A 12,497-nucleotide genomic window follows, 5' to 3' on the forward strand; every position below is an offset into this window, starting at 1 on the left:
CCCAGGCGTGAGGGGTGTTTATTAAATGTTAACCAAACACAGCAGGCTAATTTTTAAGTTGATAATTTTGTCTGGCCTGTGGATGATGTTATAAATACCCAAATGGCCCTTGGCAGAAAAAAGGTTCCTCACTCCTGCTTTAGAGAATAAGGTACAGGGTGTGTGTGCTGCTTTTATAATTACGTTGTGGAGTAATTTGACAGTAACCTGAGTGCATATAAAGCTGTAATATCAATCAGAATAGAAACAGTGGTTAAAATGGTGTCATCTGGTTAACATTTTTATTGATGGGTTCAAATTTATAGCTGCAGTGAAGAGCTAGTCCAGAATCCTGCTTCACAAAAAATGATGTCTAAGAAGAAATTCTTTGGCAGACATCTGAGAATTGCAGAATTGATCACATGTACGTACCAGTCTGAGTTGCCTTTTTTTTTTTCTTACCTTTCTAGATTATCCTCTTGACTTGAACCACAGTGAGACCTTCCTACAAACCACAACTTTTCTTCCTGAAGACTTCACCTACTTTGCAAACCATACCTGTCCCGAAAGGCTCCCTTCCATGAGTGAGTAGAGCTCTCGCTTATCTTCCTCCACTTTTGAAACTGCCGTCTTTTTATTCGATTAAAATAAGAGAGAGGCTGCTCTTGTTCTCTGTATGCGTCTCCCTGCGTAGAAAACATAAACATCCCCCTGGCAGTGGAAACGGGGACTGTGAAACTGACTTGTGCCCCGACTCTTCCTCAACCCCCCTGCAAGGGTGCCCGTGTTCTGAGCGCCATTTCTACATTGTTCCCTCTGCCCTTTGCACACGCACCCTCGTTGTAACTTGGGGCCTGTTAGGATGTCCTAGAGAAAGTATAGGTAACCAACTTCGTCTTTTATTATGAATCTTACACTGATTATAGCTTGTTTGATATGAGAGAAGTTATTTTCTTAACTAAGTGCTCGTTTAAAAAATAATTGGCTCTTTTTTCCTTTCCTTTTTTCTTGAAATCCCAGGCTTACTCTAAAGCAATGACAACAAAGCATTACACGTTTTCTGTATCTTAGACAATTCCGCTTCTTAACTTACGTTAGAGATGGGTGTTCTGAGTTTGGGCATGACCAGGTAAATGAATTTGGACAGTGCGTCTGCACTTGCCTCGGGAGCACGCAGAGATGGCTCCAAACTCAGCTGCTTTTCTCCTTCCTCTTTGAGAAGTTCAGTTGCTGTCTTACTTGGGTTTAACTTCTCGCCACACCCTGGGCCGAAGCAGAACTCTAGGTCCTGGTTTGGCTGCAGTAATGGTGACGACCTGAAATGCAATGAGTTGGAAAGCGAAGGAAGGGACTCCCACTCCTATTAGAAACACAATAAGCTGAAAAAGCATTGACCTTCTCCCGAGAGTAAAACCCTGGACATAGGGGAAAGAATCTACCGTTTTCTGGCTTTAATGTTTTTTCTCTCTCTCTCTCTCTCTCTCTCTCTCTGTTCAGAGGGCCCAATAGACATAAACATGAGTGAAATTGGAATGGATACCATTCATGAACTCTTCTCCAAAGACCCTGCCATCAAGCTCGGAGGTCACTGGGCACCTTCCGATTGCGTGCCCCGATGGAAGGTAGGGTGTGGAGTCAGTCCTGAAGTGCTCAGACCTGCCATTGTTTCCCATCACCATGGGGTTCACCCACCAGGCGTTTTGTAATTTGCTTCCTGCTGCCCAGTGAGAAGTATTTGCATGTGATGGAAATGCTCTGGAGGGATGGGTTTCCTCAAGAACTCTTGTATAGCCAGAAATTTACATTGTTCTGGTGACTGAGCAGGACTCTTTTGTCTCCTTAAAGGACTATTGGCTAAGCAGCAGGGAGGTTTGGTAGGTCTCTTAGGACACATTTAGAGAGGCCATCTTCACAAATTCAGTGCTTCCTGCCCCGTTCGCCATTGTTACTGTAAGTTTAGTGGAGTAAAAACGGGAGGTCGCTCACCGGACACTGAGAATTTTGAAGGACTTGTTCTGTGCCAGCCCTGGGAGACAGCTGGGAGCAGCAGTGACCCAGGAGGGTCTGGAACAGATCCGTGTTTCCAGCCTGTTGCTAGAATGTAAAGTCAGTGCAATGACCATCATTAAATAAATTATCTATGTTAAAGTGCCTTGCACGCTGTAAGGGGAAGTATTCTTTTGTGACGCGTACTTTAGTTGTAATGCTTATATATATATATATATCTATGGCTATATCTGCGTACTGGGTCACGATGTAGGATGTGTGTCTTCCTCTGGGCTGTGGTCTAGAATGACTCCATTCAGCAGGCCCACCACGTGTTCAGTATGGCACATGGAAGAACAAGGTCCACTTACTCCAAAGGTTTGACTTGCCAAAGTAGTTCTTCCTTTAAAGGAAGTTGAGGACAAGGCAGCCTCCAGCCCGACTCCCCAAGAGCTGGTCACTGATTCTGCTGAAGTTGAGGGCACTAACAGGACGGCCTCTTTCTTTCGCTGTGACCCACTCTAGGTGGCAATCCTCATCCCCTTCCGGAACCGCCACGAGCACCTCCCAGTCCTGCTCAGACACCTGATTCCCATGCTTCAGCGCCAGCGCCTGCGGTTTGCATTCTATGTCATTGAGCAAGTGAGTGGTCGGTCCTTTCTCTCCTCTCCTTTCCCTTCTGAGGCAGCAGTTAGAGTGCCTCAAGCTAATCAATCCATCTTCGGTGTGAAGAGCTGGGAAAACGGAAATCTTGTGACTGAGTCGCCCTGAGCTGGGAAGGGGAACAGAGAGCAATTCTTTGCTCCTCTGTGAAACGTTGCTCAGTCAGGACCACAGATTTGCGTCCAGGGTGGAGCTTTGTTTACCCTTGAACAAAGGCCCCTTGTGTGGCCGTTTTGCTAGAGTTGCTTTGGGTGGTGTCTTCAGGCTCCAGGAAATTCCCCTTATGATAAGGAGCTGTAAGTAAAAGGGCAGAGTGTTCTTCCTTCCTGTATGGGCTGGGTGATCTAAGTGCTGTCCACCACAGCCTTGCAGAGAGCAGCTCGGGTTTATCATTCCCACCCCTTTTATTTCTGAGGAAACGGAGGCTGGCGGTAAGGTGGCTCGTGAGTCAGTGGTGCGGGTGCTGGGCCTGTCTCACTTCCGGCCCAGCGACCTTTCCCAGTGGGTTTCAGTACGCTCTCCTTTAGGCAGGGCGGAGGCACAGTGACTTTGCTTCAAGAGTCCTTTTACAAATAAAGCTCTGCTCCTTTTAGGTTGGCACCCAGCCCTTCAATCGAGCCATGCTTTTCAATGTCGGCTTTCAAGAAGCAATGAAGGACTTGGACTGGGACTGTCTTATTTTTCATGATGTGGATCACATACCTGAAAGTGATCGTAACTACTATGGATGTGGACAGATGCCAAGGCATTTTGCAACTAAATTGGATAAGTATATGTATCTGTGAGTATCATTTCCTCTTAATTAAAGAAGTTAAATCTGTACCACATGATCTCACTCATTTGTGGACTATAAAGAACATTATAAACTGTTGAACAAAAATAGATACAGAGGCAAAGAAGCATCGAACAGACTGTCAAACTACAGCAGGAAGGCAGGGGAGGGTTGGGGGGCTAAGAGATCAACCGAAGGACTTGTATGCATGCATATAAGCATAACCAATGAACACAAGACACTGTTGGGGGGAGGTGAGGGCAAGTGCCAGGGGGTAGGGGAGGCCAGGGGGAGGTCAATGGGGGGAAAAAAAGGAGACATATGTACTACTATTTGTAATACCTTAAACAATAAAATAAAAAAAATTAATGGAAAAAACAAAAAGAAGTTAAATCTGAAAGGATGATGAGAGATGCAAAGATGGCAAATCCAATTAGCTTCAACCCAAATGCCCATCAACTGATGAATGGATAAACGAAACGTAGTAGATCCACACAGTGGAATACTATTTGTCAGTATAAAGGAATGAAGTACTGCTAGATGCAACAACATGGATGAAAACATGCTAAGTGAAAGAAACTAGTTACAGAAGACAACATATTACATGATTTCACTTATATGAAATGTCCAGAACGGGCAAATCTATAGAAACAGAAAGGAGAATAGTGGTTGCATGAGGGAATGGGGGGAAATGAAGAGTACCTGCTAATGGATACAAGGCTTCTGTTGGGGGTAATGAAATGTATTAAAATTGACTGTGGGCATGGCTGCACAACTCTGTGAATATACTAAACATCTTTGAATTATGCTCTTGAAATGGGTGAGTTGTATGGCTTGTCAATAATGTCTCAGAAAAGCTGGTATAAAAAATGTTCAATGAGCTACTCAGGTTGATGCATCTCAGCGAGAGGAAACAATTTCGGGTGGTTCAGGGCAGTAGCACAGAGCGCCTTGTTTTACTGTAGACAGTTTTCCAGCGAGATGGCCTGTTCTAGGGGGAAGAATCGCCTTTCGTGCACAGATGATTGATGATGCTCTGCATCTCCTTCTAGGCTTCCTTATACTGAGTTCTTCGGCGGAGTGAGTGGCTTAACAGTGGAACAATTTCGGAAAATCAATGGCTTCCCTAATGCTTTCTGGGGTTGGGGTGGAGAAGACGACGACCTGTGGAACAGGTACGGCCCTTCTTCCCGTGTCTTCCAGCAACGCTCCCTTAGACTCCCCAGGCCAGTGCTGTCCGTACGAATAGAATGCGAGCCATGTGTGTAATTTAAAAATGTTCCAGCAGCCACATTTCCGATGGTGAAGAAAGAAAAGGAGGTCAGATTCATTTTAGTAGGGTAATAAAATATGCTAGCAATGTATTTATCACAGTGTCTCCAAATAATAATATTTCAACATGTAATCAATATAAAATGTTAATGAAATACTTTACATTCCTTCTTTCTTACTAAATCTTCAAAATCTGGTGTGTGTTTTCCACTCACAGAACATTTCACTGAAACCTCCCCAAGCCAGAGGCTGAATGTTAGTGATGTGCTCAGATTTATCTGTGCTATCAGTCAAGGCTTGTGTTATACAAGTTTGTGTGAACAGTTCTGTGACTGGTGTAGAAATTTAATAAGGCATGAATAAGCAAAAGAATTGCCACCTCTGTTTACTTTTAGATTGGCTTTAAAAAAGAAAGTATGTGTTGGCTGTTAATTACAAAGTAATATCTGTTGGTAAGAATTCATGTGATACAAAAGCACATAAACCAAAGCATATAAGTCTTACTTCCCTTTGCCATCCTATTTCATTCCCAGGAAGTAGCCATTTTAACACAGTTTCTTTCTGCTTCTTCCTATTCATATATAAGCAACTCTGACACATCCCTTCTCCCCTCCCACCACGTTCATATAGTGAGTACCACTTCATTATTTTAATAAATGCATAGTATTCCTTTATGCAGTACCAGTACACAGTAATTTATTTTATTTTTTAAATATGTTCTTATTGATTTCAGAGAGGAAGAAAGGGGGAGAGAGATAGAAACATCACTGATGAGAGAAAATCATTGATCCGCTGCCTCCTGCACACCCCACACTGGGGATCGAACCTGCAACCTAGGCATGTGACCTGACACGGAATTGAACCGTCCAGGACCTCCTGGTTCATAGGTCGATGCTTAATCACTGAGCCACACTGGCCAGGCCACAGTAATTTATTTTAATGCTCTCCTGTTGTTTACGATTTTGAACATCCTTTGTTCACATGTGCAACTTTTTCTTTCCATTAAATCCCTAGTTGTGGAATTACAGAGTTAAGAAGTAAATGCACTTTAAATTTTGATAATTATTGCCAAGTTTCCTTTGAAAAAGATTCTAGTCAGGGGTACCCATTTTCTTACACCACTGCCAACAATGGAGATAAAGGACCTTTTACATTTTGGCCACATTTTAGCCTTTAAGTAGCCACAAGTGGCTCATGGCTGCTACACTGGACAAAGCAGCTCCGGACAGTTCTTGCTCAATCTACGGTAAAAACGGCATCTCATCCTTTTCATTTGAGTTTCTTAGGAACCTAGGGAGGATGAAGAGCTTTTCCATACATTAACTGGTTTGGCTGGTCCTTGAATCCTGTTGATCTCTCCCAGAACATCTGTCACAATTCTCCTCTCTTTTTTTCTTTCTCTCCCCCACCCCCAGCTCAGGGGAGGGGGGCAGTTTCTGTGCAGGAACTGTGGTTGGTTCGTTCCCCAGCACCCTGCACAATTCCAGGCACACAGTAGGCATTCCATGTATACTTATCAAATGAGAGTATAATTTGGAGTAAGGAGGATATTGAAATAACATGAAAATGACCGTAAATTTTCCATACAAGACAAAGTCTATTAATGATTTCTTAGAGCCCTATTAAGTTTCCAGTAAACCCAGCTTGGGAAATCTTATCTTTATCATGTCAGGATAATATCCTGAACACTTTCTCTAAATTCTGCCTCCCTCGTAGTGACTTTCCATAAACTGTGAAGTTTTACATCGAGAGTTTGTCATGTAAATTTGTTCATCTGCATAGCGATGGGGGAGGTGAGTGGAGACGTAATTTAGACCTAAGCAGAGAAAACCCGTGGCAACTCTGACTCTGCTGACTTGCTTTGTGGGAGCTTGTGGAAGGGACAGGTTCTTTCCACCCGTGAGAAAGGTGTGTCTGATAGGACCCCAGCGAGCCGGCAAGAGGGAATGGGTGTGCACTCCTCTGCCAGGGGCATCACTGCTCCTACCACCCAGGACCCGTGTCAACCTTACCCTCAAGAATTTTGAACTTCATTTTGAATTTATTTTATTTTTTCACAACTTTTTTGTAGATTTCTTTTATAAAACCATGAACTTATCCAGAGAGTATAGGTAATTTGAATATTTAGATGCAGAGAAAGTTCTGTTGTTCAACTTGGGTTTCTCAGCCTCGGCCTAGGTCACCTCTAGGACTTGATCACTTATCTACATGCCCATTCTCTTTGTCTTGGGCAGAGTACAGAATGCAGGCTATTCTGTGAGCCGGCCAGAAGGTGACACAGGGAAGTACAAGTCCATTCCTCATCACCATCGAGGAGAAGTCCAATTTCTTGGAAGGTTGGTGCCTTTTACTCATTCCTCCTATGACTCCTCGGCTTTGCATTTCCAGGTGTCCCAGGGCACACAGCAGCCCCTCGTCCGACTCCCCAGCCTCTCTCCCAGGTCCTGTGCTGACAGCTGTTTATAGGCCCCAAATATACTTTAACTGTGAGGCCAGGTTTGAGGGTGAAGTCAGGCTATTGATTGTAAGATCCTTTAAGGGAGTCGCTCCTTCTACATCGTAAGCTTTACAGTCTCCTCTGTAGCTGCAGAGAGTTGGGGCAAAGTCACTCGGGTGAAGGTCTTGGACTTGCACTGACGCGACAGAGCAGAGTTGGCACCTCCCTGCAAACTCCGGTCTGGAGGGGTGGCCCTGAGCTTCTGTGTGTGTGTGGTTGCAGTTGCTTGAACACCTCTCTGCTTTCAACACGTAAATCCTAGGTTGGACTCGTGGGGCGTGTAGACGGAGTGACATCTCTGCATTTTCAAGGGCAGCTCTCTGTCTTTGTTCATGGGGGAGGATGGGCTCTGGAGAGCCAATTCTGATTGCATGAACTCTGTCTTCATGGGAATTACAGGGCCCTGAATACAGACTCTGAACTTTCCCATCTGATGTATTAGTATCTCACCTCCCGCTTCCCCATTCTGTGACCTTGGGCACGTCTTTTAACATCAGGAGCCTTGGTCTCCTCCTTTGTTTAAGGGGTGGGTGCCTTAAATGAAATCTGTAATAAAGCACCTGGCATGAAACAGGAGGTGTTTCTAATAATAACAGCATCTGGCATGGAGTAGCTGAATGGCCGGTCCCGCCATGTGTCCTCCCCTGTGGGCTGCCCTGCTCCATCGTCTGTCCTGAGGGGGTCGGACGCCTCTCAGAGCCACCTCTGTTCTCTGCATCAACAGGTATGCTCTGCTGAGGAGGTCCAAAGAGCGGCAAGGGCTGGACGGCCTCAACAACTTGAACTACTTTGCAAACATCACATATGACGCCTTGTATAAAAACATTACCGTCAACTTGACACCTGAGCTGGCTCAGGTGACCGAGTACTGAATGAGGAGGGAATGTGTGTTGCTTTACCCACCACCACCAAGAAAGCAGCCTGATGTGTGGAGATGTCTTGGGGCTCCACACGGGATGGGAATTAGAAAAACGGTGTCTAATGAAGGATCACAGGGTTCAAGGGAAACTGTGAACAGAGTACACGCACAAAACGCCTTCGCTGTTTGGACCCGCTGGGATCGAGGGAGTCCGCCCGGGAACTCCTTTCGTCAGGACTGCTTTCTATTTCCACAAGACAGACGTCTGTCCTGCTGCTCTTCTCCCCGCCTCCTCCCCAGCGTCCCATCTTAGCCACAATCTCCAGAACCGGAACTGTGATCCGCCGTGGACCTGCCCCAGAGCCTGCCCTACAAATGGCCTTTGGAGCTTCTTGGCCTTCAGAGCAAAGAGGCAAACAAACGCACCACAGGGCAGCTGTGTTTTAGGAAGAGCAAATGAAACTCCGCACACCATCGTCTCTGGTGTTCTCTTCGTTTCATTTTTTTTAAATTACCTGCTTTGGGTGGGGACTGAGGGTAGAGGGGAGGGATTGGGGAAGACAAATAGACATGTAACAATCACTTCTTGAAGAAGTATAATTGTAAATAAGCCATGTAAAATGCCTTTTTTAAATTTAATTTTATAGCTGGCTTTGATTCAAACTGAGGATTTATCTTATAAGATCACTTATTTGGTTGGCAAATGCAGGAACTCAGTTAAAATGCTGTGGAAGAATATATCTCCCAAATTGCTGTCACCTTGGAAGGGAGTGGATTTAGGGCACGTCACAAAAGAACAAAACAGTCCAGTCTTTGTCACTGGCACCTCCTGCTGCCCCGCCCAGCCCCTTCTCCCGAGGTCTTGCTCTTGACTTTTGCTCTGGATTCCCTCCCCTGTTGGGCACGGACATGCTCTTCCCAATCTTTTGTTAAACAGGAGGTTCCTGTTTTACTGCAGGCGCTCCCTCTGCTCAAAGCAAGCCCTTGGGGGGGTTGGGGGGGGCGCTCACGGGGCACATGCCCACCCATGGGTCCCTGCACTTTGTTTCGTCCACTCACCATCATCAAGAGAGAGGAGGAGTGGTGTCTCTCCCCCGTCCCCCCCCCCCCCCCCCCCCCGGCTCTCTCTTAAAATTTTTTTTCCCTCTTGTGGAACACAGCCACAAATTCTGAAATCTGTGCCTAAATTACCTCCTAGTGACCAACTAGTGATCCCTCTGAATATTTCCTTTTCTGGTTTCTGGAAAGATTCCTTGTCAACATTATTAACGGGTACACAGAACTAACAAGCAATTGGATGATGAAGCACTCAGCCAGGAGCAAGTGGCTCTTGTGTGTCGTGGGTCAGCTGGGATCCAGGTTAGACCAAATCAGAGCTTTAAATTAGACTGGCAAAGCTAGGGTGCAGGAGACACGTGGTCTCTTCACACCCCGTGTGCTTTTGGAAGTCACATTCTAATTGCATTTGAATTTGTGCCTCCCTGTTTTTGCCCTGAGCCAAATCCCTCAATTCTTAGTCCCCGTTGAGTTCTGCAGAATTTTGAAAAAATGCCAGTTTTCCCCCTCCCTTTCCATAAAACATATTTATATATCGTGATTGGGAGTACTTTCTGAAGAGTACTTCATATTTTTTTTAATTGCCTTGTTTGCCTTCAACTTCCTTAATTTCATGGTTTACATGGATGTGTGTGTAGGGGTATATTTGTATACACGTGTGGGTTGGGGTTTTCTCCATTGCATGTGTTGGTTCCATGGACGTATGATCCCCACAAGCTGTGGGAGTGATTGGCCAGGCCTTGCTTTTGTTCATGTTTTTGTTCTTTTGAAGAATAGAGTGGTATTTAGAAAATCAGTTGTTCTTATCGGCTCGTATGAGAGTGCAGGCTGCTGCCCTTGAAAATGCTGGTAAGTTGTATCATATGTTTTAAAAGAATTTGAGAATTTCATGCTTTAAAAGACCTTCACGAGGGAACATTACACACACAAGTTCATTTGGTTTTCCTTTGATGTATGGTGCATATAGCAATAAAGACTACTTTCCCCTCTCACCCCCCCCACCCCCCACCTGAGACCTCCGTGCTGGCCGTGGCTCCTCCCCCTTCTCATCCCCCTTCCCTCCTCCGTCACTGAAGGCCACGCTGCTCTCGGTGTGACAAAACTAGGATGCCATTCGGCAGAATTGGCCAGGACAGACTGCTTGGTAGTTGGCAGTGTTCTAAAGTGGTCTTCTTTGAAGCTTTTTTCATTAATGTAGGTACAGCCAGGAACCAAATGTTGGCAGAAGGCTGACACCTGACTTAAAAAAGAAAATGCTGGATTGAGGACAAAAAGGAAAGGTCTCATGAAGTGGGGTCACTTAAATTACCTTGCAATCATGTGTAAGTTTGTATTATTAGTGTGAACTCTTATTGTGTGCTGTTAGTCATTTATCCACCACGTTGAGTATTGTGTGGGAAACTAAAATGTTAAAAACATACAGCCAGGCCTGAGTGCTGTTAATGGTGTGAAATTCTCATGTCAAAAAAGAAAAGGAACAATAAGAACCAAATGTGACCTTGTGCATATTTTGGCAGCTGAAATTGTTTAAGGCTACTGATGGGTGACCCCTTACAATCATTCTCGTCTTTGATTATTGAGTACAGGGAAAGGTTTTCCTTTCACACTCTTGGTTTTTTTGGGGGGGGGGGGTGGGGGAGGGGAGAGGGGTTATTTGCAAAAATACTCATTTTGACATTACAGGGACTCTAGTTAGAGCTCCTCTATCGCAGACATTAATAGCTGAACAACAGCCACATGTATTGATTGTATCCACTCACCATTGACGATGACATGGAACGTAGCTAGCTTATTTCCATCACTACGTTTTTTTTGAGCTTGCTCTTATGTTTTAAGAGGTGCCAGGGGTACATTTTTGCACTGAAATCTAAAGATGTTTTAAAAAACACTTTTCACAAAGATAGTCCTTTGTCATTACATTATTTACTCATGTGTTTGTACATTTTTGTATGTTAATTTATGAATGATTTTTTCAGTAAAAAATACATATTCAAGAACCAAACCTTGGTGGTCGTCTCTCTCTGCCTAGGACCCCGTGGCTTCTTGGGCCTTTCCTTTCTTATGCGAGTTCAGCTCCTCCATGTGCTCCTTCAAGCCCTGGGCGTCTCCTTTGCTCCGCTCACCACTGGGGGTTCCTCAGGGAAGCACTGCCCACCTGACCCTCCCAACCAGACGAGTTGAGTGAAACACTCAGCCAGTGTAGCCAAAGCACCGAACCCCATGTACTATCCAGACCTCCTGCCATACCTGGGTTTTCTGTAAGAATTGGCCCAGGTGATGCCCAGGTCGAATAAGACCTCTGAGCAAGGGGCGGGGGAGGGTTGGCAGTTTAGATCCAGAAGGTCCGCTGGGTCACTCCAGAGTTTGCCGTCTGTCTGATTCTGCTCAGATTCTAATCATATGAATGTTGACCACTCGCTAATATTTAGTGAGTGTAACGTTCTGTGCCAGGAGCTGGGGACACAATGACGAGCAATAAGACAGGGTCAGTGTCATTGCTTACTGTTCTCCCACCCACCCACCGAGGTTAAAGTTCCAACCTTGATGAGTGCTGTGAAGGAGATACTGTGGGCCACGGGTGCATGGTGGGGCAGGTGTCCCTGCGGTACGGTGGGTGAGCTGAGGAGAGGCGAGCGAGGCATCTGCAGAACAGGAAGCCAGGAAGGTTAGAGAGATCAAAGGACCACACTGGGCACTGTTAGGCTGAGGGGTTGGGTTGGGCCAGACTGTACTGCAGGGCCTTGTGGGCCAAGGTCAGGAGTTTAAGATTTCATCCTTAGAGCAGTGGGTGCAAGAGTTTCCAGCAGGTAGGGCTCAGTGTCATGTAAATAGACAGTAATTTTTAATAGATCACTGGCTGCAGGGCGAGTGGGGAATTGTAGAGAAGCAAAGGGGAAGCAGGGGGCCAATCAGGTGAGTCCAGTCCATGGGCCCATATGAAGGAGAGGAGGGATGCTGGGGTAAGACAGCCGTGGAGAGGAGGCATGCTGGGGTAAGACAGCCGTGGAGAGGAGGGATGCTGGGGTAGACAGCCGTGGAGAGGAGGGATGATGGGGTAAGACAGCCGTGGAGAGGAGGGATGCTGGGGTAAGACAGCCGTGGAGAGGAGGGATGCTGGGGTAAGACAGCCGTGGAGAGGAGGGATGCTGGGGTAAGACAGCCGTGGAGAGGAGGGATGCTGGGGTAAGACAGCCCTGGAGAGGAGGGATGCTGGGGTAAGGCAGCCGTGGAGAGGAGGGGTGCTGGGGTAAGACAGCCGTGGAGAGGAGGGATGCTGGGGTAGACAGCCGTGGAGAGGAGGGATGCTGGGGTAAGACAGCCGTGGAGAGGAGGGATGCTGGGGTAAGGCAGCCGTGGAGAGGAGGGATGCTGGGGTAAGACAGCCGTGGAGAGGAGGGATGCTGGGGTAAGAC

The 12,497-nt window shown here is 46.1% G+C and overlaps 1 protein-coding gene across 2 annotated transcripts in view; it reads left to right on the forward strand.

Moving 5' to 3' along the window:
• The window catches only part of B4GALT5 (beta-1,4-galactosyltransferase 5), an 80,665-nt gene extending 71,986 nt beyond the window's left edge, over nucleotides 1-8,679 (forward strand). For both annotated transcript variants that reach the window (XM_008141164.3, XM_054723609.1), the window contains exons 3-9: nucleotides 450-563; nucleotides 1,477-1,601; nucleotides 2,491-2,607; nucleotides 3,222-3,409; nucleotides 4,453-4,575; nucleotides 6,907-7,008; nucleotides 7,894-8,679. In XM_008141164.3, coding sequence (XP_008139386.1) covers nucleotides 450-563; nucleotides 1,477-1,601; nucleotides 2,491-2,607; nucleotides 3,222-3,409; nucleotides 4,453-4,575; nucleotides 6,907-7,008; nucleotides 7,894-8,041 — 917 coding nt within the window. In that variant the 3' untranslated portion in view covers nucleotides 8,042-8,679. The remainder of the gene's footprint in view (nucleotides 1-449; nucleotides 564-1,476; nucleotides 1,602-2,490; nucleotides 2,608-3,221; nucleotides 3,410-4,452; nucleotides 4,576-6,906; nucleotides 7,009-7,893) is intronic.
• Nucleotides 8,680-12,497: the final 3,818 nt, after the last annotated feature.

This window comes from Eptesicus fuscus, chromosome 12, assembly GCF_027574615.1.
Source record: "Eptesicus fuscus isolate TK198812 chromosome 12, DD_ASM_mEF_20220401, whole genome shotgun sequence".
Taxonomy (NCBI): domain Eukaryota; kingdom Metazoa; phylum Chordata; class Mammalia; order Chiroptera; family Vespertilionidae; genus Eptesicus; species Eptesicus fuscus.